At 38.9% G+C, this 26,957-nt stretch overlaps 5 protein-coding genes across 14 annotated transcripts in view; 2 read left to right on the plus strand and 3 right to left on the minus strand.

Annotated features, from left to right (window-relative positions):
• Positions 1–3,628, plus strand: part of LOC134824658 (integrin beta pat-3-like) — a 29,384-nt gene extending 25,756 nt beyond the window's left edge. For all 6 annotated transcript variants that reach the window (XM_063836617.1, XM_063836614.1, XM_063836613.1 and 3 more), the window contains one exon: positions 3,597–3,628. The gene's annotated coding sequence lies outside the window, so the exon portion shown is untranslated. The remainder of the gene's footprint in view (positions 1–3,596) is intronic.
• Positions 3,629–4,260: 632 nt separating this feature from the next.
• Positions 4,261–6,144, minus strand: LOC134824664 (uncharacterized). Its single transcript, XM_063836623.1, has 3 exons — positions 5,372–6,144; positions 5,012–5,179; positions 4,261–4,485 (listed from the first exon to the last, which is right to left on the minus strand). Exons 1-3 carry the CDS (start codon positions 5,637–5,639, stop codon positions 4,379–4,381), a joined length of 543 nt encoding a protein of 180 aa, XP_063692693.1. The 5' UTR covers positions 5,640–6,144; the 3' UTR covers positions 4,261–4,378.
• Positions 6,145–15,604: 9,460 nt separating this feature from the next.
• Positions 15,605–17,888, minus strand: LOC134824667 (uncharacterized). 2 transcript variants are annotated; one of them, XM_063836630.1, is made up of 3 exons: positions 16,680–17,888; positions 16,307–16,474; positions 15,605–15,805 (listed from the first exon to the last, which is right to left on the minus strand). In XM_063836630.1, the coding sequence occupies exons 1-3, from the start codon at positions 17,860–17,862 to the stop codon at positions 15,699–15,701; spliced, it is 1,458 nt and encodes a 485-aa protein (XP_063692700.1). In that variant the 5' UTR covers positions 17,863–17,888; the 3' UTR covers positions 15,605–15,698. The 2 variants fall into 2 exon arrangements, with proteins under 2 accessions (XP_063692700.1, XP_063692701.1); XM_063836631.1 differs by lacking the exon at positions 16,307–16,474.
• LOC134824670 (uncharacterized) overlaps positions 16,478–26,957 on the plus strand; it is a 65,609-nt gene continuing 55,129 nt past the window's right edge. The window contains exon 1 of the mRNA XM_063836633.1: positions 16,478–16,487. The gene's annotated coding sequence lies outside the window, so the exon portion shown is untranslated. The remainder of the gene's footprint in view (positions 16,488–26,957) is intronic.
• Positions 19,756–25,739, minus strand: LOC134825306 (tyramine receptor Ser-2-like). Of its 4 annotated transcripts, none has more exons than XM_063837470.1 (9): positions 24,387–25,739; positions 23,867–23,964; positions 22,864–22,964; positions 22,463–22,551; positions 22,119–22,248; positions 21,822–21,935; positions 21,422–21,559; positions 21,117–21,245; positions 19,756–20,785 (listed from the first exon to the last, which is right to left on the minus strand). In XM_063837470.1, the coding sequence occupies exons 1-9, from the start codon at positions 24,452–24,454 to the stop codon at positions 20,324–20,326; spliced, it is 1,329 nt and encodes a 442-aa protein (XP_063693540.1). In that variant the 5' UTR covers positions 24,455–25,739; the 3' UTR covers positions 19,756–20,323. The 4 variants fall into 4 exon arrangements, with proteins under 4 accessions (XP_063693540.1, XP_063693543.1, XP_063693539.1 ...); XM_063837473.1 differs by having other exon boundaries at positions 21,072–21,245; XM_063837469.1 differs by lacking the exon at positions 24,387–25,739 and adding an exon at positions 24,249–24,377 and having other exon boundaries at positions 19,889–20,785.

The following is a 26,957-nucleotide window of genomic DNA, read 5'->3' on the forward strand; positions in this document are numbered from 1 at the left end:
TTGTCCCTGCAGCATCCTCCAGCTTGACGAAGAAGTTGTGTGCGTCTTCAGTGTAAAGGTCCGGTTCAGGAATTCCTTCCGAAAGGAAAATGTTCCAGTCCATTCTGTATTCACTGCCCGACATCTCCAACAAGCTCGTCGAGAGTAGAATTTAGTCTGGAAAAGATCTCATCCCGCTTCCTGTCACCTTTTTCTTTGTCTTTTGTGACTCCTCTAGCTCACTGATAGTAAATTTAGCCTTGTGTTGACATCCTCAAGCTCTGTCTCCATCGATCTTTGTTCTTTTGTGTCTTCCTCTAGCTCACTGATAGTAAATTCAGCCTTGTGTTATATCCCGCAAGCTCTGTCCCCTCCCAATCGTATCTTGTTCTTTTTGTGTCTCCTCTAGCTCACTGATAGTAGTAATTCAGCCTTTTGTGTGACATCCTCAAGCTCAGTCTCCATCGTAATCTTTGTTCTTTTAGTGTCCTCCTCTAGCTCACTGATAGTAAATTCCTCCTTGTGTTGATATCCTCAAGCCTGTCTCCATCGTATCTTTGTTCATTTGTGTCTCCTCTAGCTGCACTGATAGTAGAATTCAGCCCTTGTGTTGATATCCTCAAGCTCTGTCTCCATCCGTATCTTTTTTCGTTTTGTGGTCTCTCCTAGCTGACTGAACGTAGAATTCAGCTGTGTTGACAACCGCAAGCTCTGTCGTCCAATCGTAACTTTGTTCTTTTGTGTCCTCATTCTAGCTCACTGATAGTAGAAATCAGGCCTTGTGTTGACATCATCAAGCTCTGTCTACCATCGTATCTTTGTTCTTTTGTGTCTCACTTGCTCACGATAGTTGAATTTAGCCTTGTGTTCACATCCTCAAGCTCTGTCTCCATCGTATCTTTGTTCTTTGTGTCTCTACTTAGCTCACTGGATAGTTGAATCTAGCCTTGTGTACACACCTCAAGCTCTGTCTCCATCGTATCTTTGTTCTTTTGTGTCTCTTCTAGCCACTGATAGTAGAATTTTAGCTTTGTGTTGACATCCTCAAGCTCTGTCTCCATCGTATCTTTGTTCTTTTTGTGTCCTCTTCAAGCTCCCTGATAGTAGAATTCAGCCTTGTGTTGACATCTTCAAGCTCCGTTTCCATCGTATCTTTGTTCTTTTGTGTCTCTACTGCCTCACTGATAGTTGAAGTAGCCTTGTGTTGACACCTCAAGCTCTGTCACCAGCGTATCTTTGTTCTTTTGTGTCTCTTTTAGCTCACTGATAGTAGAAGCAGCCTTGTGTGACACATCAGCTCTGTTCCATCGTATCTTTGTTCTTTTGTGGTCTCTTTTTTAGCTCATGATAGAAGAATTTCGCCTTGTGTTGACATCCCAGCTCCGTTTCCATCGATCTTTGTTCTTTTGGTGTCTCCTACTACTCACTGATAGTTTGAACTTTAGCTTTGTGGTTGACATACCAGATTACGGAATAGGGGGGAGTCATCCATCGGATCTTTATTCTTTGTGTCTCCTCTATCTCACGATAGTAGAATCCAGCCGTGTATTGACATCTTCAAGCTCGTTTCCATCTCATTTTTTTCTCCTCATGGGTGACCTCTAGCTCAGCAAGAGTGGCGTTAATTTTAGCTGAGAGCTTCTCCTCCATCTCGTCTTTTTCTGACCGAATGTTGTCTAGTTCTTGTCTGGAGCCCACCAGTTCTTTAACGGTTACAAACACAATTTTCCTATGCTGGAACTGTTTATTAATCATACTAACATATTGAACAGCACATTCCTCTACATACATGTTGGTGGCTGCACCGCTCCTCTCCAGTTGAACCAGATCTTCCCATTTTATAACTCGTGATGCCTCATTCTCATCTTCCTCTGCGACATGAGCACACATTCCTTTCTGCACCATTCTAGCTATCTCACTGGAAGTCAATTCTTTGGAGTAAAAGTTTAGGTACATCATTTCTCCCCCAAACCTGTCGTTACCTCCTTCCCACATTCCCACTCCCAGTCTTAGTTTCCCTCCGGTACTTAGTGATCGACCTGATCGCGTTTGCTGCGATCCGATAACTTTCCCGTTGATATAGTATCGATGCTCTCTGGACGACAGACTCCACGTCATACAAGCTAGAAACCAAGTGCCTTCTGACACAGGGAACCCGCTGTTAAGTTGTTGAAATGCACTGAAGATGCCAGTGAAATATCCATTTGCCATCATTACCAGCTCACTACTGTGGTAGCTAAAGATAGTAGGGTAGAAGAATGACCCCAAGTCTTTAACCCACACACAAGCAGAGAAAGCAGTGGTCAGACGGCTCCAATCGGGATACGAATCAATATAAGCAGCATTAACTGTGTCAAACTTTATAGCTGTCATCTTCAGGAGAGTCTCTGTGGTCCCGAGAGATGGCACGATCAGCAGACTTAAAATGCTAAGTAACAAGAACATGATCTAATATCAACGAACGAATTGTAATGGTGTACGTTAGAAATGGTAGGTTTAGAGGGATCTGTCCAGTGTCCACGCTGCTAAGTTCTGAAGGACCCTATAAATTTCGTTAAATTTGCATCTGAGTAATTACAGATAAGAATATACTGTCCTGAAGATGACTAGTGCTTCGGTGGAAGGAAGCGAAAACATTGAAAGCGGGCAGACTCATGCAACAAAAAATATTACTGTTGCTAAGTTTAACGGGATTACAGATTATAAACTTCATTTATCTCCTATTCATTATTTGTGTAATTACAGATAAGAACATATAAGCCCTGAAGGTTACTAGCTCATAAATGGAAGGAAGTGGCAATGCAACATTTAAATTGGTTCAATGTCATGAAAATTTAGTACCTCCATTTACGTTCACATATTACGTAATCAGCCGATTATTTGACAATATTTTAATTCAAATTCCACTCGAAAAAAGTCAAGGGGGGGGGGGGGGGGTCTATCAAACAACTTACTCTTTCATATATTGTGGTTTGTTACCCCTTTATTCCTGGTAACCTTGGTAACTTAAACGCTAACAGCAGCTAACTATAGATAAGAGACACAGGATAATGGTTGGTAATCTTTGACTCCTGTTACATGTTAACCAATAGATCGGTCCTTAGAGTTAGCCGTCCGATGTCCATAATTTGATCAATCGCTCGCAGTTTAGGCTATTTAAATTAGGTAAATTTTTTCATAAACTATACGGTCTCGAAGATCCTTGATTAATTTCATTCTATAATTGTTTCAAAGTTTCAATAAAAGATCGACCCAACGACAATATGATTATGATCTCTAAAATAAAAAGATCAGCATTTAATTCTTCATGAAGTGGTCCACTTCAAGTGGAATTCAGTAAAAAATTCGTGATGATATAATTCTTACAAAATGTGTATATGGAGATTAGAGAGAAAACGAATAGCTGTGACATTTAACTAAAAGTAAAATCTATTAAATCAAGTCGATAACACTGAGTACAGAGTAATGTATAAATGCTTTTACCGCTTTAGTTGTTAGTTACGCGGCAATAACTATTAACAATAGTAAAAATATTAAGTTTAACAATGTTTATTTTCTTATCATTTCCAGTTGGATGAGTTCCAAATTATTTAGTCAATAAAATTGTGTTAACATAGGTATAGTATATTGATATTGTTATTGAAAATAACATCGGTTCTTTCTTTCTGCATTACTTCCTATCAAACTGGAGACAAATGAGAGGGGCCAGGGCCGATGAACTAAAATAGCATAAATGTTAATTTTATTGATCAAGCAAGGTCAGGTGGCTCTTGAAATGTTATTATATACACCCTGTATATTATATCGCTATTTCTATATCGCTTATTATGGTCGATTTTGAGTCAAAACTTCTCGGAAATGGTAATTGTCCACTTTCAAAATATATCTTCTCCAACATTTTCAGTGGCATCGTCCTGAAACTTGGCAGACACAACCTCAACATTATTTAGAGAAACTCTGTTTAGCCAGAATTTTGGTTGCGTCAGCAGTCAGAAGTATGTCTGGTCACTGATGTAACATTTATATTTTATATTTTTGGAGACAACACTGAACAATCAAGTTGAAAACGAACAGCTGTGACATTAAACTAAAATCTATTAAATCAAGTCGATAACACTGAGTAATGTATAGATGCTTTTACCGCTTTAGTTGTTAGTTAAAAGGAAAAATCTTGTGAACCATTGCTTGATCATAAAAGGGGGAAAATAAATTTTACCCATTTTGTTCAGATAAGAACCATGCTTACTAAAAAAAAAGTTGTCTTTAAAATTGATATGATTTTCGAAAAATAATAGAAAAACAGTGTCTAAAATGACAAAGTTCCCTGCTCTGTGTAGTAAACAGAATTAAAACAGCTATTATAACCGTCCATTACTCCATTAATAGCGAAGTGTGGTAACTATGGACTAGTATCAGGAGAATGTCCATTGCCACAGTTGGTCTTGTCAGTTATGTGATTAAGGAGCTCAATCACCTCTTTAGTCATCGTAACACCAACCATCTTCCCTGAAATAAAGAAATGTACAAACTTTAACATATCTTTGTTGTTTGTTCTTTGTGATGATGACCTGGTTAGTGTTATATTAGAATTAGTTAGTGTTATATTAGAATATATAGTTAAAAGTTCATTGTACTAGACGTTTAATCTATTGTAGGTTTATTAACTACCATAGCATTGCTCTAACCAGAGCCCTCTCGCTTGCAGTAGCGCGCGACCGCCGTAGGCAACTTGTGAAACAAGTGACAAGCGCGTCACGCAGTACGCGTATACACATGGCTTTGTGAAACCATAGCACATATACGCTTGTCATACGTTGTTATAGACCTGCCGCGCGGCTGTATCGTGGCCACTTAGTCTAGTGAAATGACAAATACAATGGGGGTCATGACGTGATACAAGTGAAATACAACCATAGGCATAACCAAGACGTGCACCGTATCACCCGTAAAGTTATACTTATCTGCTGGGAAAATATTAAAGCTTATTCCAGCCTTGAAGTAAAACCAAATTGAATTAAATGTTAATAATAACCACTGATGCCATCCCAAATGTTTGCTAATCTCTTGGCCATGTTCCTCGTGAAAAGTTTGTCTATGTAGTTCTCCGAGTACAGCATCAACCAGGGTCTGTTTTCAACGGAGTCAAACAGGTCCAATATTTTTATCAACTTATCTGTGATCGTGTATCCCACCAGCCACTCTGAAATAATTTGTTATTTAACGATGGTTTATCAATATTTTATTTAAGTGGAATGATGTAAAATTCGTGGAACTGAATCATATTATTGATAAGTAAACAATTAGTGAATTAGCCATTGTTCATGCCATGCTTATTACTAATACTATTAGAAGTTTTATTACTATAATAAACATTAGAAGTTTGTACTTGTACCTGCTGCATCTTCCCAGCTTGAACGAAGAAGTTGAGCGTCTTCAGTTGTGAAGGTCCGGTTCAGGAATTCTTCCGAAAGGAAGATGTTCCAGTCCCATGTTCTGTATTCACTGCCCGACATCTCCTCTAGCTCGTCAAGAGTAGAATTTAGTCTGGAAGAGATCTCATCCAGCTTCTGTTCCACCTTTTCTTTGTTCTTTTGTGTCTCTTCTAGCTCACTGATAGTTGAATTTAGCCTTGTGTTGACATCCTCAAGCTCTGTCTCCATCGTATCTTTGTTCTTTTGTGTCTCTTCTAGCTCACTGATAGTAGAATTCAGCCTTGTGTTGACATCTCAAGCTCTGTCTCCATCGTATCTTTGTTCTTTTGTGTCTCTACTAGCTCACTGATAGTAGAATTTAGCCTTGTGTTGACATCCTCAAGCTCTGTCTCCATCGTATCTTTGTTCTTTTGTGTCTCTCTAGCTCACTGATAGTAGAATTTAGCCTTGTGTTGACATCCTCAAGCTCTGTCTCCATCGTATCTTTGTTCTTTTGTGTCTCCTCTAGCTCACTGATAGTAGAATTCAGCCTTGTGTTGACATCCTCAAGCTCTGTCTCCATCGTATCTTTGTTCTTTTGTGTCTCCTCTAGCTCACTGATAGTAGAATTTAGCCTTGTGTTGACATCCTCAAGCTCTGTCTCCATCGTATCTTTTTTCTTTTGTGTCTCTCCTAGCTGACTGATAGTAGAATTCAGCCTTGTGTTGACATCTTCAAGCTCTGTCTCCATCTCATTTTTCTCCTCATGGGTGACTTCCAGCTCAGCAAGAGTGGCGTTAATTTTAGTTGAGAGCTTTTCCTCCATCTCTTCTTTTTCTGACCGAATATACTCCAGTTCTTGTCGGGAGCCCTCCAGTTCTTTAACGGTTACATTCTGCTTATGCTGGAACTGTTTAATCATAATATAAAGACATTCCTCTAAATACATGTTGGTGGCTGCACCGCTCCTCTCCAGCTGAATCAGGTCTTCCCATTTTATAACTCGTGATGCCTCATGCTCATCTTCCTCTGCGACATGGGCACACATTCCTTTCTGCACCATTCTAGCTATCTCACTGGAAGTCAATTCTTTGGAGTAAAAGTTTAGGTACATCATTTCTCCCCCAAACCTGTCGTTACCTCCTTCCCACATTCCCAGTCTTAGTTTCCCTCCGGTCCTTAGTGATCGGCCCGATGGCGTTTGCTGCGATCCGATAACTTTCCCGTTAACGTAGTTTCGCTGCTCTCTGGATGACACACTCCACGTCATGCAAGCAAGGAACCAAGTGCCTTCTGACACAGGGAACCCGCTGTTAAAGTGTTGATATGCACTGAAGATGCCAGTATAATATCCATTTGCTGTCATTACCAGCTCATCGCTACTGTGGTAGCTAAAGATAGTAGGGAAGTTGAACGACCCCAAGTCTTTAACCCACACACAAGCAGAGAAAGCAGTGGTCAGACGACTCCAATCGGGATAAGAATCAATATAATCATCATAAACCGTGTCAAACTTTATAGCTGTCATCTTCAGGAGAGTCTCTGTGGTCCCGAGAGATGGCACGATCAGCAGACTTAAAATACTAAATATAAACAAGAACATGATTTAATATCAGCGAACGAATTGTAATACTAATGGTGTACGTTAGAAATGGTAGGTTTTAGACTTATAAAAAAAGTCTTTTTATAGATGAAGGACCCTAGTATAAATTTCGTTAACTTTGCATCTGAGTAATTACAGGTGAGAATATTGTTAGGTAATAGGATAGCATAATTATGATTAAGATAATTCGTGACGTGACTATGGGTGCGGGCATGGTGTGATCGTTACCTGTCAAGGACCATTCACTGAACAGATGGTCTGTTCAATCTAAACCTTTATAATTATTGTAAGTTGTTGCTCTGACTGATTTGAGTACTTTAATTAAATAAAGATATAGGTGCAGAAAACAACGTGAATTTTACCATTGGTCAACCACCATGCGAGGCAGCCGTCCATTGGTTGCAAGTCATGTGACCTAGGTCACATGACCATAGCAGGTGGACTGGGCCTCCCGCCTCATTATAGATAGCCCCCGCTGAAACTCCGGCTCTAACTTAGATTGACGTCAATGTTAGTACCTTTGACGGATGTTACTCGTCTAAATTTAGAAATTGATCGAATATCCGGAGCTATAATAGTAACTAGTTTAGAAATAGAAGGTGCTTGGCCGGATATCATAACAATGATTTCTGCTCTTCATGATAGCATGATCAGGGTAGAATGAAACGCGAACGTAGAGAAAAGTGTTTTCTAGAGAAAAAAGTCAAGGGGGGGGGGGGGGGGGGGGGGGGGACCAACCTGGTCTTTTCAAATCTATTTATTTTCAAATCTGGTTGGTGATTGGTGAATTATGATTTTTAAACTTTGCTCTGGCCTCTGAAAAAGGTATCGGGATTTGAAATAAATTATTCCTAGGTCAGCGTGATGCACAGTTTCAAACCTTGATCCTTCTCAAAATCGACACAAACTAAAAAGTCGAGTTTAACTCTATCAAACAACTTACTTTTTCATTGTGGTTTGTTACCCCTTTATTCCTGGTAACCTTGGTATTTGGTAACTTAAACGCTAACAGCTGGCTAAAATTTCTCGGAAATAGTAATTGTCCAGTTTCAAAATATATCTTCTCCAGTATTTTCAATGGCTATCGTCCTGAAACTTGGCAGACACAACCTCAACATTATTTAGAGAAACTCTGTTTTGCCAGAATTTTGGTTGCGTCAGCAGTCAGAAGTATGTCTGGTCACTGATGTAACATTTCAATTTTATATTTTTGGAGACAATGAACAATCAAAGTGAAAACGAATAGCTGTGACATTTAACTAAAAGTAAAATCTATTAAATCAAGTCGATAACACTGAGTAATGTATAAATGCTTTTACCGCTTTAGTTGTTAGTTAAAAGGAAAAATCTTGTGAGCCATTGCTTGATCATATAATTTTTAAAAGATTAAAAGGGGAAAAATAAATTTTACCCATTTCGTTCAGATAAGAACCATGCTTAGGGGTCGTTCACATATTACGTGATCAATATTTTGGCAATTTTTACCCCCCCCCCCCCCCACTCCGTAATCAACCGTAATCAAGACCGAACCCCCCCCCCCCCCCCCTCCCTATATTACGTAATCATCAGTGTCTTAAATATTTATATGACAAAGTTCCCTGCTCTGTGTAGTAAACAGAATTAAACAGCTATTATATAACCGTCCATTACTCCATTAATAGCGAAGTGTGGTAACTACGAGCTAGTATCAGGAGAATGTCCATTGCCACAGTTGGTCTTGTCAGTTACATGATTAAGGAGCTCAATCACCTCTTTAGTCATCGTAACACCCACCATCTTCCCTGAAATAATGAAATGTTCAAACTTTAACATATCTTTGTTCTTTGTGATGTTGACTTGGTTACTGTTAGAATATCTAGTTAAAAGTTCAATGTACTAGACGTTTCGGTTTAATCTATTGCAGGTCAATTACCTACCATAGTCCGTAGCACATGGCTTGTCATACGTTGTTATGGCATATGGACCTCAGGCTCATGCCGCGCGGCTGTATCGTGGCCACTTATTAGTCTAGTGAAAGGATGATAATTAATCACTCTACACTCGACTGTCACGTGACTTTTTCAACCCGCTCTCTAGCTGGTCCTAAACGACTATTCGAAACCCTAACCCTCTTATCTGATCCCAACCCTAACCCTAACCCAATCCTTAACAAAAGCATATGCTGAAACCTTAACCCTAACGAGAAATTAGACTAACTTCCTTATACGGTCATATCACGTGATCGAGACAGTTTTTCGCCTATATCTCGTCAGGGGAGCATTTTAAACCTATGTCATGGGGGTGATTCGGAATCAGCGTCCGAAAATACATCGATTGAAGTTGGTTTCAACTGTCGGGGGCCCTTTTAGAACAATCTCGAAGATCGACTGTAGAGTGATTTAGTACGCTCGCTAGTGAAACGACAATGGGGGTCACGAGGTGATACAACCATATCATAGGCATAACCAAGACGCGCACCGTATCACCCGTAAAGTTACACTTATCTGCTGGGAAAATGTTAAAGAATATTCCAGCCTAGAAGTAAAACCAAATTGAATTAAATATTAATAATAACCACTGATGCCATCCCAAATGTTTGTTAATCTCTTGGCCATGTTCCTCGTGAAAAGTTTATCTATGTAGTTCTCCGAGTACAGCATCAACCAGGGTCTATCTTCAACGGAGTCAAACAAGTCCAATATTTTTATCAACTTATCTGTGATCGTGTATCCCACCAGCCACTCTGAAATAATTCGTCATTTAAGGATGGTTTATCAATCTTTTATTTAACTTTAAGTGAAATGATGTAAAATTCGTGGAACTGAATCATATTAATGATAAGTAAAGAATTGGCCATTGTTTACGCCATGTTTATTACTATTAGTATTAGAAGTTTTATTACTATAATAAACATTATAAGTTTGTACTTGTACCTGCTGCATCTTCCCAGCTTGAACGAAGAAGTTGGGCGTCTTCAGTTGTGAAGGTCCGGTTCAGGAATTTTTCCGAAAGGAAGATATTCCAGTCCCATGTTCTGTTTTCACTGCCCGACATCTCCTCTAGCTCGTCGAGAGTAGAATTTAGTCTGGAAGAGATCTCATCCAGCTTCTGTTCCACTTTTTCTTTGTTCTTTTGTGTCTCTTCTAGCTCACTGATAGTTGAATTTAGCTTTGTGCTGACATCCTCAAGCTCTGTCTCCATCGTATCTTTGTTCTTTTGTGTCTCCTCTAACTCACTGATAGTATAATTTAGCCTTGTGTTGACATCTTCAAGCTCTGTCTCCATCTCATTTTTCTCCCCCCGGGTGACCTCTAGCTCAGCAAGAGTGGCGTTAATTTTAGTTGAGAGCTTCTCCTCCATAGCTTCTTTTTCTGACCGAATTTGCTCCAGTTCTTGTCTAGAGTTCTTCAGTTCCTCAACAGTTTCATTCTGCTTATGCTGTAACTGCTTGATAATATTATGAGAACATTCCTCTAAATACATGTTGGTGGCTGCACCGCTCCTCTCCAGCTGAATCAGGTCTTCCCATTTTATAACTCGTGATGCCTCATGCTCATCTTTCTCTGCGACATGAGCACACATCCCTTTTTGCACCATTCTAGCTATCTCACTGGAAGTAAATTCTTTGGAGTAAAAGTTTAGGTACATCATTTCTCCCCCAAACCTGTTGTTACCTCCATCCCACATTCCCAGTCTTAGTTTCCCTCCGGTCCTTAGTGATCGGCCCGATGGCGTTTGCTGCGATCCGATAACTTTTCCGTTAACGTAGTTTCGCTGCTCTCTGGAAGACAGACTCCACGTCATACAAGCTAGAAACCAAGTGCCTTTTGAAGGGAACCCACTGTTAAAGTGTCGCTGTGAACCGAAGATGCGAGTGTAATATCCATTTGCTATCATTGCCAGCTCACTGTTGTCATGGTAGGTGAAGATAGTAGGGTGGGGGAATGACCCCAAGTCTTTAACCCACACACAAGCAGAGAAAGCAGTGGTCAGACGGCTCCAATCGGGATACGAATCAATATAATCATCATTAACCGTGTCAAACTTTATAGCTGTCATCTTCAGCCTCAGGAGAGTCTCTGTGGTCCCGAGAGATGGCACGATCAGCAGACTTAAAATACTAAATATAAACAAGAACATGATTTAATATCAACGAACGAATTGTAATGGTGTACGTTAGAAATGGTAGGTTTAGAGGGATCTCTCCACGTTGCTAAGTTCAGAAGGACCCTATAAATTTCGTTAACTTTGCATCTGAGTAATTACAGATAAGAATATACTGTCCTGAAGATGACTAGTGCTTCGGTGGAAGGAAGCGAAAACATTGAAAGCGGGCAGACTCATGCAACAAAAAATATTACTGTTGCTAAGTTTTACGGGATTACAGATTATAAACTTCATTTATCTCTCATTCATTATTTGTGTAATTACAGATAAGAACATATAAGCCCTGAAGGTTACTAGCTCATAAATGGAAGGAAGTGGCAATGCAACATTTAAATTGGTTCAATGTCATGAAAATTTAGTACCTCCATTTTATGAAATTTCAAAATTTCAATGGGCATCTCGCATTTCAGGTTTACTGGGCGGCGCTCAGCCTGTCATTCCGCCGTATCTTTATGTTTATAGGGTCGTTCACATATTACGTAATCAGCCGATTATTTGACAATATTTTAATTCAAATTCCACTCGAAAAAAGTCAAGGGGGGGGGGGGGTCCCGGGGTCTATCAAACAACTTACTCTTTCATATATTGTGGTTTGTTAACACTTTATTCCTGGTAACCTTGGTAACTTAAACGCTAACAGCAGCTAACTATAGAGACACAAGATAATGGTTGGTAATCTTTGACTCCTGTTACATGTTAACCAATAAATCGGTCCTTAGAGTTAGCCGTCCAATGTCCATAATTTGATCAATCGCTGATCGCAGTTTAGGCTATTTAAATTAGGTAAATTTTTTCATAAACTATACGGTCTCGAAGATCCTTGATTAATTTCATTCTATAATTGTTTCAAAGTTTGAATAGAAGATCGACCCAACGACAATATGATCTCTAAAATAAAAAGATCAGCATTTAATTCTTCATGAAGTGGTCCACTTCAAGTGGAATTCAATAAAAAATTCATGATGATTAATTCTTACAAAATGTGTATATGGAGATTAGAAAGAAAACGAATACTGAATATGATTTCTCTTGGAGAATTTCTCTTTAGACTCTTAACTTGCGAACAAATTGAAGCAGCAAACTTTAGGCTAGAAACTTTATTGAATTGAAATAATCATTCCACGTAACAACGTCTTCTTCAGTTCTGTAATAAAATTGTTAAACATGTGTAAAAATTAACGACGGAGAGAAATTTAAAATAACATTAAAAACAAAAACAGAGAAATAAAATTTACGAAATATGACCCAAAAATGTAATTGCAAAAAATGTCAAAACAACAAAAAATACGACAAGAAGAAATGTAAGCTAATACAACTAAATACTGTACTACTCATGATACTAAACTAATTAGTAAACGTAAAACTGGTTGTTCAGAATTCACAGTTCATGTGTAAAAACTAATGATAAAATCAGCACTTAAGCAACGATAACTCGGTTGTCATGGTTACTATCCAAGATAGTCCTATCAATACATTATTTACTAGTTAAACATCGACTAAATATTTGTACAAATAACTCAACTCAGAACGATCATTCATTTCAGGACTTAATCTCAATATATACATCGCTTCTACAATCTTTCTACGAACAGTTTTACTCTGTAAATCAAGTAACTTAAAAGATAAAACTGGGGTTCGGTTAGGATGTAGAGATGCGTAGTGCTGTCCAACCCCATTCTCTGGATGTGCTCTAGGATTCCTAGCAGCCTGTCTGTGCTCCATCAGACGAGCATGGAGGCTTCTCTCAGTTTCCCCACAGTATCTCTTACCACATAACTCGCAAGTAACTAAGTAAATAGCTCCTTTTGTTGAGCATGTTGTTCCTGTGAGTCTAGGGCAGATCTCACAATTGTTAGGGTTACCAAGGTCACAAGTCTTCTTATCCAGTGGACGAGAGCGGCAGAAGATGTCCTGTAACTTCTTACCAGGTGTAAAAATAACTCTGATGGGGAGTTTGTTAGATTTTATGTAGTTGCGAATCTTATTACAAACTGTTCCAGAGATGAATGGTAAGGTGAGTGGGACAGAGTCAGGTGTGGTTTGACGTCTTCTCCTAGTCCTCCTGTTCCTTGCGTTATGACTCAGAGGTTGGTGTCCATTTTTCTTTAAGAGATCATCGATAATCTTAACTGAATGATCGAGTTCCTGGGGTCCTGAGGAAGCAATGGTGGCATTACGGTAGAAGTTCTTCTTACACTCCTCCTTCACTGAGTCCGGGTGGTGTGACTTCTGGTGTAATGTTATCCCCTTGTTCTGGGTTTTCCTGTAGAATCTGTGGTGCACTTTTCCTTCCTCATCGATCCGGATTTCCGTACTCAGGAACGGGACAAAATCCGCAGGGGTAGACGGGAACTCGATCTCCCACTTGATTCTGTTATCGGGATCCTGGTCGGCTATGCGTTGTAACATATCCAGTGCTTCTTCTCTGGATTTGGCTAAGGAACCAGCATCATCTACATACCGTTTGTATAAGAACCGAACAGGGTTACTGATGTAATAACTGTCTAAATATATACTATTACGCTCGAATTTCCACATTCTAATAATCGCTACAGGAGGGGATGGTCTACAACCCATGAATAAACCTAAAAGTTGTTTATAAAGTCTCCCATTAAATGTAAAATAAGAATTCGTCAAAACTACTGTAAAGATACCTCTAATTTCTGATAAACTTAAACAATACGTACTTAACTTACTCCAATGTTCTTCTGCAAATTCAATAACTGTCTCAATACACTCATTGATATTCAAATTCGTATACAAAGCTGATACATCCGCTGTAAAGAACTGTAAACCTTTAAGTTCACTCTCTGGTAGCCTACAGAGGATGTCCAGGTGGCTGTAGATATCGTACATATGAGTAGGTACTTCTCTCAACAAAGGACTGATAATGTCGGTAACTAACCAAGCCAACTTCTCTGTAGGTGAGCCACAACACGATACGATTGGTCTAACTTTCATATCCTCCAAGTTGATACGAGAGTAGTCAGTATCAGGTGGGAACTTGTGTGTCTTCACCAGGGTGTACATAGTAGGTAATGTAGAGTACGAGCTAATAAATAAATCCTCAATACGTGAGTCTAATTCCATATGGTTACTGCAAATAGTCCGCCACAACCTATTACACTCTGATTCAATATCTGCACATTTCTTGTTAATTTGATTCTGATACGTTATAGGAGTAGGTCGTTGAACAGGTCTGCGTACTCCGTAACTCAAACGGGTGGGCTCTACCCATTCGTAGACTCCAGAAGTGCTCTTGTTCAGGTGTTCGATCGTTAGCGTCCGGTACGTATCAACACTAGTCACGACAAACTCGCCACACTTATCAGACTTCGAGATGTGAATGTTCGGTCTTTCCTTGAGAGTACGTAGTCCAGTTCGCTGATTAAAAGTGAGGTTTGATGGTGGCTGGATATCTGGTGCTCTCAGGATGCTCATCATAAACCGGTTGAACAATTTCAAGTCCATCTCGAGTTGTGGATCTTCGTTCGGTGGTGCAGGGATGTAGGGTCGTTGAAACGGGCATTTCTTCTTGCGTGCTTGCCTGTACAAAGAATCTAACTGTCCTGGGTTCAGAGCTTCGTTATACGCACTTATACGCACATTCAATGAATGATCGTTCTGAGTTGAGTTATTTGTACAAATATTTAGTCGATGTTTAACTAGTAAATAATGTATTGATAGGACTATCTTGGATAGTAACCATGACAACCGAGTTATCGTTGCTTAAGTGCTGATTTTATCATTAGTTTTTACACATGAACTGTGAATTCTGAACAACCAGTTTTACGTTTACTAATTAGTTTAGTATCATGAGTAGTACAGTATTTAGTTGTATTAGCTTACATTTCTTCTTGTCGTATTTTTTGTTGTTTTGACATTTTTTGCAATTACATTTTTGGGTCATATTTCGTAAATTTTATTTCTCTGTTTTTGTTTTTAATGTTATTTTAAATTTCTCTCCGTCGTTAATTTTTACACATGTTTAACAATTTTATTACAGAACTGAAGAAGACGTTGTTACGTGGAATGATTATTTCAATTCAATAAAGTTTCTAGCCTAAAGTTTGCTGCTTCAATTTGTTCGCAAGTTAAGAGTCTAAAGAGAAATTCTCCAAGAGAAATCAAGTTCAAATGCGACTCATAAATATAGCCCCCTTGAACTAGAATACTGAATAGCTGTGACATTTGGTAATCTCCATTAATAGCGAAGCTGTGACATTTAACTAAAATCCGTTAAATCAAGTCGATAACACTGAGTAATGTATAGATGCTTTTACCGCTTAAGTTGTTAGTTAAAAGGAAAAATCTTGTGAGCCATTGCTTGATCATATCTTTTTTAAAAGATTAAAAGGGGACAAATAAATTTTACCCATTTCGTTCAGATAAGAACCATGCTTACTAAAAGAAAAAGTTGTTTTTAAAATTAATATGATTTTCGAAAAATAATAGAAAAACAGTGTCTTAAATGACAAAGTTCCCTGCTCTGTGTAGTAAACAGAATTAAAACAGCTATTATAACCGTCCATTACTCCATTAATAGCGAAGTGTGGTAACTATGGACTAGTATCAGGAGAATGTCCATTGCCACAGTTGGTCTTGTCAGTTATGTGATTAAGGAGCTCAATCACCTCTTTAGTCATCGTAACACCAACCATCTTCCCTGAAATAAAGAAATGTACAAACTTTAACATACCTTTGTTCTTTGTGATGATGACCTGGTTAGTGTTAGAATATATAGTTAAAAGTTCATTGTACTAGACGTTTAATCTATTGCAGGTTTATTAACTACCATAGCATTGCTCTAACCAGAGCCCTCTCGCTTGCAGTAGCGCGCGACCGCCGTAGGCAACTTGTGAAACAAGTGACGAGCGCGTCACGCAGTACGCGTATACACATGGCTTTGTGAAACCATAGCACATACGCTTGTCATACGTTGTTATGGACCTACCGCGCGGCTGTATAGTGTATCGTGGCCACTTATAAGTCTAGTGAAATGACAAATACAATGGGGGTCATGACGTGATACAAGTGAAATACAACCATAGGCATAACCAAGACGCGCACCGTATCACCCGTAAAGTTATACTTATCTGCTGGGAAAATATTAAAGCTTATTCCAGCCTTGAAGTAAAACCAAATTGAATTAAATGTTAATGATAACCACTGATGCCATCCCAGATGTTTGTTAATCTCTTGGCCATGTTCCTCGTGAAAAGTTTGTCTATGTAGTTCTCCGAGTACAGCATCAACCAGGATCTGTTTTCAACGGAGTCAAACAGGTCCAATATTTTTATCAACTTATCTGTGATCGTGTATCCCACCAGCCACTCTGAAATAATTTGTTATTTAACGATGGCAGATTGAGATGGTTTATCAATATTTTATTTAAGTGGAATGATGTAAAATTCGTGGAACTGAATCATATTATTGATAAGTAAACAATTAGTGAATTAGCCATTGTTCATGCCATGTTTATTACTAATACTATTAGAAGTTTGATTACTATAATAAACATTAGAAGTTTGTACTTGTACCTGCTGCATCCTCCCAGCTTGAACGAAGAAGTTGTGCGTCTTCAGTAGTAAAGGTCCGGTTCAGGAATTCTTCCGAAAGGAAAATGTTCCAGTCCCATGTTCTGTATTCACTGCCCGACATCTCCTCTAGCTCGTCAAGAGTAGAATTTAGTCTGGAAGAGATCTCATCCAGCTTCTGTTCCACCTTTTCTTTGTTCTTTTGTGTCTCTTCTAGCTCACTAATAGTTGCATTTAGCCTTGTGTTGACATCCTCAAGCTCTGTTTCCATCGTATGTTTGTTCTTTTGTGTCTCTTCTAGCTCACTGATAGTAGAATTCAGCCTTGTATTGACATCTTCCAGCTCTGTCTCCATCTCATTTTTCTCCTCCCGGGTGACTTCTAGCTCAGCAAGAGTGGCGTTCATTTTAGTTGAGAGCTTTTCCTCCATCTCTTCTTTTTCTAACCGAATGTTCTCTAGTTCTTGTCGGGAGTCCTTCAATTCCTCAATTACTTCGTTCTGCTTATTAATCGCATTAACTAGACATTCGTTTGCATACTCATATGTGTTGGTGGCTTTTCCACTCCTCTCTAGCTGAATCAGGTCTTCCCATTTTATAACTCGTGATGCCTCATGCTCATCTTCCTCTGCGACAAGAGCACACATTCCTTTCTGTACCATTCTAGCTATCTCACTGGAAGTCAATTCTTTGGAGTAAAAGTTTAGGTACATCATTTCTCCCCCAAACCTGAAGACGCTTGCATACCACATTCCCAGTTTTAGTTTCCCTCCGGTCCTTAGTGATCGGCCCGATGGCGTTTGCTGCGATCCGATAACTTTTCCGTTGACGTAGTATCGCTGCTCTCTGGACGACAGACTCCACGTCATACAAGCTAGAAACCAAGTGCCTTTTGTTGGGAACCCGCTGTTAAAGTGTTGATATGCACTGAAGATGCCAGTGAAATATCCATTTGCCATCATTACCAGCTCATTAGTGTGGTAGCTAAAGATAGTATTGTAACCTGACCCCAAGTCTTTAACCCACACACAAGCAGAGAAAGCAGTGGTCAGACGGCTCCAATCGGGATAATATTCAATATTATCATCATTAACAGTAAACTTTATAGCTGTCATCTTGAGGAGAGTCTCTGTGGTCCCGAGAGATGACATTATCAGCAGACTTAAAATACTAAATAACAAGATCATGATTTAATATCAGCGAACGAATTGTAATGGTGTACGTTAAAAATGGTAGGTTCTAGAGAATCTTTCCACGTTGCTAAGCTCTGAAGAACCCCACAAATTTCGTTAACTTTGCATCGGAGTAATTATACAAATAAAATTATAAGAATATACTGTCCTGAAGTTGGAGGACTTCGCCGCTTCGACGCGCCGCGCAAACTAATTACAGCTAGATAAGAACATTAAATAAGCCCTGAAGGTTATTACTACTGCACTGTCTACTAGCTCATAAAATTAAATGGAAGGAAGGAAGTGGCAATGCAACATCTAAATTGGTTTAATGTCATGAAAATTTAATACCTCCAGATCCATGGCCATTTTATTAAATTTCAAAATTTCAGTGACCAAAACGGATTTTTGCCCATAACTCTCCAGGGAAGCATTTTAACCCTACGTCATGGGGGGTGATTCGGAATCAGCGTCCAAAAATACACCGATTTAGGTCACTTTCATGCCTAAAGGGCCTTTTCACAAGAATTTTCTTAAAATTTGGGCGAGCGATTTAGTAGGAGCGCATTCCGCCGTATCTTTATGTTTATGGGGTCGTTCACATATTACGTAATCAGCCGAGGGTCAGGGGGGTTTTTCCAAATGCTTACGGTTGATTACGGGGGGGGGGGGGCGAAGGGGGGTTTGGTCCTTGATTACGTAATTACGTAATTACCCCGATCAATTAACCCCAGTGTAATTACATGGGGGTCAATTGTCGGGGGGGGGGGGGGGGTCAATTGTCGGGAGTCACCGTCAATTGTCGTAATAAGTCCTAAATTTCGCGACAATTGACCCCAGTGTAATTACATAGGGGGTCAATTGTCGGGGCCGGGTCAATTGTCGCGGAACCGGGGGGGGGGGGGGGGTTGTTACCCCTCTATTCCTGGTAACCTTGGTAACTTAAACGCGCTAACAGCGGCTAACTATTATAGATACACAAGATAATGGTTGGTAATCCTTGTGCCTTGACTCCTGTTACATGTTAATAATTGTTAACCAATAAATCGGTCCTTATTCGGGCAATTTGCTTTCTCTGTGCATATTCAGGGCCGTCAAATGTCCATAATTTGATCAATCGCTCGCAGTTTAGGCTATTTAAAATAGGTAACTTTTTTTCATAAACTATACGGTCTCTAACTCTAAGATCCTTGATTAATTTCATTCTAAAATTGTTTCAAAGTTTCAATAGAAGACCCAGCGACAATATCTCTAAAATAAAAAGATCAGCATTTCATTCTGCATGAAGTGGTCCACTTCAAGTGGAATTCAGTAAAATATTCGTAATGATTAATTCTTACAAAATGTGTATATATATCTCTATATATAGAGATTAGAGAGAGGATATGTCCATAAACTTTGAGTCTAGTAGCGGATTTAATCATATCATTTTTAATCATGGAAAGAAATTGTGCGGCTTTATACCCAGTCTAAAAATGATTATCTCGAAGAATTCTTTACTAAATTAATTCCATATAATTAAATAGTTTGTTTTAATCTAAAAATAGTTGAACGTTTTGGTTAAATTCACCTCTGTTCGATTAGTTTTCTTTCCCACCTACTAGTACTTGTGATTTTGTGAATAATGATTAGATTTGTTTGGTTTATATTATGTGTTTGTGTGTGTATTTAAAGCATTAGCACTGCGGAAAAAAAGTTTTCTTTCATTCTATTCTTCGTGCTTCAATTCGTTACATATTTTCACAAGAGTATTGTATGATTTATGAATCTAATTATAGATCGCAGTTCCGGGACTGCACTCAATTTCGACCCAAATTTGAGAAATTAACGAACTCGATTTATAAAGGGTAAACTATACCTGGGATGAATTGTTTTGCATAACCAATTCAGTACAAATAATAACAACAAATTTAGTATTAAGTATTACTATTACACATAATTGATATATAATTAATTATACAATTCATTTTATCAATCCATCATCCATGTTAACTACAAGTACAATAGAAATAGTATTGCCAGTAAATTAACAGTAGTACATAAAAATAAACGCGTCAATACTCAATTTGATATAAATTAAGTCTTTTAGTTCGTTGATGTTAAAACGGTAATTGTTTCTCATGAGGTCATGTCGTATAATATAATGGCTTGTTTATGATTTAGTTTGCTCAGTTTATGATTTATCAAAGTTCATAGTTTGCGTAACCGCAAACTGGCCGTGATGTAATTTACCCGGCGCGACATTCACTCCACCCGCATTCATTTCACTTCTATCTTCCAGAATAGAGGGGAAGATGAGCAAGCTGGATAATGACATTCTTTTTTGGAATTATATCACGCTTGCTCTTTTAGTATTAGCACTAACATCAAACATGAAAACTGAGAAGTTAGCATATGAAGCAAGTCATAAAACTAAAACTAAAGTAGCCTGGAAAAGTATTTGTTTGTGCGTTGATTTACAGAGAGGGGAACAAATTTACAATGCCGACTCCACTTCGTAAAAAGAAAGATTTATCAGTCCTGAACTTTTTGATTTGATTGCCTCTCTATCACTCGGAGCTAAAACAATCAAACTGTTTCTCAAAACGTGTTTCTGTATTCGTTCCTCTGCGGCCAACTTGCCGGATACTGGTCTGGTTCTAGCTTTACCCTGGGTAGCTGTCATGCGCCTCTTAATCACAGGATCTGAAGCTGGTCGGTAGTATTCCCCAATTCGAGGCTTTAATTTAACCGGACTTGGTGTCGTAGTAACATCCGACTCTTGCGAGGGTGTTTTGTGAGAATGTCTGTAGATGAAGTCGTTGGAAGCAGAGAGACTAGCCGGTCTGACGGGTACAGTGACACTGTGGTGAGCACTAGTTTCTGTAGTGAGGGTCTGGGAGAAGACGCTCCCGCGGGTGGAGAAGGAGCTGCTTTGTCTGCGTAGACGGATAGCTATCTGTGGGAGGATTGTGTTAACGTTATGTTAACGTCATGTTAACGTTATGTTAATGTTATGTTAACGGTATGTTAACGTTATGTTAACGGTATGTTAACGGTGTTAACTGTTAACACTACAGAACCCTTTTAGGTTTATATGACTTAACTAGAGGATTTTATTATGTTTTATGTAAATTGTAAAATTGTTTCGTTGTAAAGGAGATCGGTCATGTTGTTATGATGCTTATTAAAAACTATTAATATTTAATATCGTAAAAAGACAACAAGTATGCGCTTTTACGCACCTTAATATCTAACTACGGTAACATCAAAATCTTGATTTGACTAACAGCAGAATCAAAGAAGATGGATTTGGCGGCCACTCGGAACTCTTTGTTTAGCAAGAAGTAGATGAGAGGATTGATGCTAGCATTACTCAGCATCAACAAGATGAAACCTTGAACTTCTGAGTATGTTACCTGAGGAGATTCAACTGGTCATAACTTAGAAACAGTCGTGTAGCTTAACATTAAGATTGCAGCTTTCAACAGTTTTTAATAATCACTCAAATTCTCCATAAAATGACTTAAAACTTGTTTTAAAAAATCAAAACCCTAATTTAAAATGGTAGTAGACGCCAAAAGACTACACCCACATTGACGTTGTAATGAAATGCTGCTAGGAAAGCTATAGATAGTAGTGGAGTGTAGCTGACTAGGATAGTAGTGCCAATAACAATGAGCAGGGTTCCTGCTTGGTTACGTAGCTTTCTGGCTGCTGCTTCTTCTTCCGACTGTAAACAGTAAATTGTTAACGTTACTCTTATGAATATTACATTAATCAGATGGCTGCTGTTAGACTGCAATAATATAACGGCCGTTAGAAACTGCGAGTAAGCTATAATACAGCTGGAACTGTTAATACCTTGGCGGTTAAATTTGTTAAGTACCACTATAAAAGATGCAAATTTCTGAAAACGTCATGACTCATGAGGTAAATTTGTTAATTCTCCGGGATTTCGACCACTTAAAACATCTTGATCTAGCAGGACTCACCAACGCAATGGACGTATTGCGTGTTCGGTACACGAATGAGTGTGGTTGTCCTGGTTGCTCTCCTTCACCTTGGTTTGGTCTCCAAATCAACAACGCTCTCAACGCTTGCACAATCTGTAAATTAATAACTTTGAAACATTTGAAATTTGAAATGAAATGATGTATAGAAACATTACATCCCCATTTCCACCTAAATTCGCGGTTTGGCCTATCTCGACCTCCATCATCCAAATCACCACACGTCTCTGAACACTTCTACGGAGCTACAAAAGTGTAAATAATGAAATATCTTATAACCTGTTTGTAGAATGACTTCTCTGTCTCCTGATCAGTGTTCATGTTGGGTGTTGTGTGGACCCACTTTCCTTGCCTCACTCTCAGTGTATCATAGCTTGAGGAGATATTTAAGGGGACTTCGTCGGATAGCCTGCATGAAAATGTGTAAACAAATATTGGCTTCTTCTTAAAGACTTCATAATATGACATGAGGATTCGCAAGCCATCAAGTGATGCTACTGATGAAACCAAGCACAAAATAATCTATATTATCATCATCCTAAGCCTTTTTTTCCAAAGAGTGAGAGTCCAATCGAAATACCTAAATACAATATAAACATTTAAAAAATAGTATCCAAATCTACCTGACGATGGGTTCGTTTGTACAAGGGAAGGTGAAGTTGGGTGTTAAATGTTTGTGGGGTTGTGTACTTTCACTTGTTTGTCTCTTCATCTGAAATCATTGAGCAGATTAACAAGTGTTTCGGCTTCATTTCAAAAGAGTGATAACAAAAATAATCCATCAATGATCCTGTAAGAATTGGGCACTATGCAGCCACTTTTACAGCTGTAGTGAATAAGTATAATAAACTTGTACTTGTATTGTATAGTAGTAATGTATATTGTATAGTAGTAATGTATATTGTATAGTAGTAATGTATAGTAGTAATTTATAGTAGTAATTTATAGTAGTAATGTAGCAGTATAAGTTATAACTATAAGTAACTGAATAAGTTATTATATAAGTAACTAAATAAGTAACTACCTCGAGTGTACTCTCACAACTAAGAGGTCTCCAACTAGGACTAGAACCAGAGATCCTGTCTAACTGACGTCTTGTGTACTTTCGTGTCGTGATAAATATTACTGCGGAGAAGGAATTGTTACTAAATATTACTAATTATTACTATAAATTACAGATATGATAATATGAAAATTGTGTCTTGACTCACGGACGGTTAATAGGGATAAAAACAATGTTCACAAGCTGGGCGTTGCTGGCAGCAGCAGCAGCGGCTGCCAAGTGCAAAATTAGACAACTCTACAAAAGTTACCAAACACTTTTAATAACTGACAGTATAAAGTTTTTCACCTAATTTTGAGCGTGTATTGACGCAGTAGATGGGGTGATACCATGTGATAACCATATAAGGGGTGATTGTTAGAAGCTAGCTACTGTTGTGCAGTCATGATATTCAGGCGAATCCACGAGATATTGTCCGAATAACACGCACAAAAATTCACGGAATGCAAATCGTTTTACCATTTATCAAATTAGGACTTGACAAGAGCAGCTCCAATGTTTTTGTCCGGAAACTTCCGGAATGTTCAAAACTAATAAACGGTCACGTGATAATCACTTTCAGTTCTATAACCGGACGTAAGGGCCTGTTTTATAATTGGTGAAACGTCCTGCCTGCAAACGGGTAGAAGGAGAGTATGCTTACCAACATAGATGGTCAGTACTTATTACTTACCGACATAGCTGGTCAGTACTTATTACTTACCGACATAGCTGGTCAGTACTTATTACTTACCAGTTACCAACATAGCTGGTCAGTACTTATTACTTACCGACATAGCTGGTCAGTACTTATTACTTACCAGTTACCAACATAGCTGGTCAGTACTTATTACTTACCGACATAGCTGGTCAGTACTTATTACTTACCGACATAGCTGGTCAGTACTTATTACTTACCGACATAGCTGGTCAGTACTTATTACTTACCAGTTACCAACATAGCTGGTCAGTACTTATTACTTACCGACATAGCTGGTTAGTATGATAATGATGGGCAGAGGTAGGAATCCTATGTTGAAAGCTAAGAAATAGGCGACGTTATATCTTGAGCTCATAGCACACCTGAGAATAATACTGATGTTACATGACCATATAAGGCAACAAAAGTGTTACTTTTTCAATGACGGGTATAGAATTGTAGCATCTTAGAATAAGTTTACTGGTTGGTTATCAACATGGGTTTGTCCAGCTATCGTTCAATTTGAACAGCTGTTCTCTGTTTACCAATAATAGTTAATAGTTATCAGTAAAATAATTCGGCCAGAAGGTAAATATGTGATTAGTCAAATCATTGTCAAAAATACAAAAGGTTTTGTAACATAATTAAGTGATTTATAAATAAATACCATGGATGGGATGGGTGGAACATGTATTTGAAGTTGTTGACTCCTAGTACTATATACTGACTATATAACAGTCCCAAAACCATGCCTCCGCCCTCCATCAAACAACGCTATATAAACTTTGAGATGTTATAAACTTACTGTCTTATTGTCCTCTGCAGCAAGTCTGAGGTTATACTCGCTGAGAGCGATGATGAAGATGATAGCATGGTTTATACATCGCCAAAACAATGTATTGAGTTACAGAAAATGAATAGCAGCCGGTTTACACTTTACAGAATTGCACATGATATATACATGACACAGGGGCTCCGTCACCAAGCAGACGATCGAGCAGACGAAACAGCTGACAGAGAAAATACAAGAAGTGATTCCGAGCGGGTGTAAGAAGGGTGTAAAGTATAGGTAGCTCAATGTACGAGTGTGCACGTGTGCGCGGCTCCGACTGGCACTAATTGTGGTAATAAATAACCATGAGCTGATATAATGATTTCCCGCCAAATATGAAACAGCTAGTACTGTGTCTTCTAGAATGTTCGCTTGGATCGATGTTATGACAGCTTAAGACAGATATTTACTAATCCACAGTTCAAATCTTTGACGATGAAATTGTAAATGTATAGGTATTATAATAGTTGAAATTTATAGATTTTAACTACCGAGCTGGTTGCGTGATGTTGAGAAATTTGTTGATTTCTGCATTTTCGAAACGTTCTTTTTTCGAAAAGGAACGCAAAGCCGTTTCCTGTCAGTCCGACTAACATTATCAAACTGAAGAGTGTTCCTGCAGAATCCGGTCCGAGGTCCGGATAACTTAAGCAGCTGTGAGCTGTAAGTGAAAGCGAGTGGCAGGTAGATATTAAACTCTTCAGCTGCTGAGTGAGAGGTGTTTTGATGCCTATTTGATGCTCAAACTAGCTTTTTTCTAGTTTCCGTCACACACCGAGATCGGTGTGTAATCGGTCACGTGCGGGTCACGAGGTAGGGATTGAGCGCGCTTAGTGGCGGCATATAGCACGTGATATTTGCAAAGCCAATTACACGCCTTATACGGTATAATCAATATATAATTGCGTGCGTGCAAGTAAATATTTTGTAAACAATGTAAGTATAAAGTTAACTTTTGCTTGGATATAAACATGCAAGTGTGAGGTAGCATAGTTGGCAGTGCACTGGTTTGTTGCTCAGATGGGTGAGAGCATGGGTTTGTCTGAACCATCCTCGAAATCGTTGTTACGTTGAAAACTGTAACTCAGCTCGATTATCATGTTACCTAGCTAGTAACTTGGTGATTGAACAGAGAGTGGAAAACCAGACGAAAGTAAAGATGAAGTCTCGGGGACCGGGGAAGCGGCTGATGATGGGCAAGAATAATTAAAGCGCCCTAGGCCGCTCCCCAAACCAGACCAATAACACATTTTCTGAAAATTTCTAATTTTCGAGGTAAAACTAAAGGTAACATTTTTAGCGACAAAATAGGCATATTTGTATGTTGTAGCTAGTAATCAGTTGTATAACTCTCGTGCACGCTGGCCGCGCGCGATCAAAAAAGGTTGCGCAACGTGTATCGAGTCATCTGATAAGCTACAACTCCAATTTTTTAAGAACAAATGTAATTCGAAATATGGCCAAACTTTGACGGATGTTACTCGTCTAAATTTCTTCGAAGTAGTGCGCGCCGCTTTCTTCTCGAAATGTTAGTGGCCCGATGGCAAGTGCTACGAAGTAGCGCGCGCCGGGCCAGATCATTAACAATGGTCAAGGCCAAACTGCAAACACAATCCGATAAAAATTAGCTCGAATCTCGATCCGATTTGCTACACGTTGTATATTTGTAGCGCGATGCATTATTGTGTACTTACTGGTCCGCGCTGCGCATCAAATAATTCTTTTAGCAACCTTGTCATACGTTGTGCGCGGCTCCCCCTGTATCGTCGAAGACGATACAGGATCACTACTACTATAGTGAAGCGACCGTGGGGGTCACCACGTGATACAATAGCAACCACAGTAGATCGGCAAAATGTTAAATGCACCACTGAGCCTGATCGCTTCGCAGAGCAAAGATTTCGATGGGTTGACATCGTCAATCAAGTTTGACATCTACTCTCACAGAAGCTCGAAAAGAGCGCTGCACATTAATATTGGGATTGGCGTGCATTGTCTCACGTCGTGACCCTCATTGCTGAGATCGTCCGATCCTGATTGTTATTCCATTTAATAATGGCATATTGGCATGGCAAAAGCCACGATACGGCCGCTCACTTGCATGCGCGGCGGGCCTACAATGTGAGGCAAGGCGTGCCAGTACAGGTAACATCGCCCTTAGCATATAATTACAGCATACAGGCAATTTTCGCATCGCATGTAATAAATGCTGCATTTTACTTGAAAGTTTCAATCGAAAAGTAATTTCAGTATTATCTTAATATTTTAACATGTAATTAAAATTGTGTTATCAGTTTGAGTTATGAACTTTAAAAGACTTTGTTTCTTCTTCCGAAGTAAAAACGGGTCAATCATAATACAAAGTGTAAAACAACAATAAAATACCATATTTTATCAATCAATATGTCACACGATTCCGTCAGTTCGAATAGGGGACATACTGCAGCTTCATGTTTTAAAGAAAGACTGGCCTATTTTTTCTGATTAATTGGGCGGCATATTTGCATCAAATAATATAAAATTGATCATTGTGGGATTTAGCAC

Source organism: Bolinopsis microptera, chromosome 13 (genome assembly GCF_026151205.1).
Source record: "Bolinopsis microptera isolate Bmic1 chromosome 13, MBARI_Bmic_1.0, whole genome shotgun sequence".
NCBI lineage: Eukaryota > Metazoa > Ctenophora > Tentaculata > Lobata > Bolinopsidae > Bolinopsis > Bolinopsis microptera.

Excerpts from the sequence above, each read along its gene's own strand:
- LOC134824664 (XM_063836623.1), bottom strand. The coding sequence starts at position 5,639 with ATGGAGACAGAGCTTGAGGATGTCAACACAAGGCTAAATTCAACTATC. Across the intron at positions 5,180-5,371 it reads AAGCTGGGAAGATGCAGCAG|AGTGGCTGGTGGGATACACG; the intron begins GTACAAGTACAA and ends AAATTATTTCAG. Across the intron at positions 4,486-5,011 it reads CATTTGGGATGGCATCAGTG|GGAAGATGGTTGGTGTTACG; the intron begins GTTATTATTAAC and ends TCTTTATTTCAG.
- LOC134824667 (XM_063836630.1), bottom strand. The coding sequence starts at position 17,862 with ATGATCTTGTTATTTAGTATTTTAAGTCTGCTGATAATGTCATCTCTC. Across the intron at positions 16,475-16,679 it reads AAGCTGGGAGGATGCAGCAG|AGTGGCTGGTGGGATACACG; the intron begins GTACAAGTACAA and ends AAATTATTTCAG. Across the intron at positions 15,806-16,306 it reads CATCTGGGATGGCATCAGTG|GGAAGATGGTTGGTGTTACG; the intron begins GTTATCATTAAC and ends TCTTTATTTCAG.
- LOC134825306 (XM_063837469.1), bottom strand. The coding sequence starts at position 24,346 with ATGGAGGGCGGAGGCATGGTTTTGGGACTGTTATATAGTCAGTATATA. Across the intron at positions 22,965-23,866 it reads CATACTAACCAGCTATGTCG|TAATATTTATCACGACACGA; the intron begins GTAAGTAATAAG and ends CCTTCTCCGCAG. Across the intron at positions 21,246-21,421 it reads CATTTCATTACAACGTCAAT|GTAACATACTCAGAAGTTCA; the intron begins GTGGGTGTAGTC and ends GAATCTCCTCAG.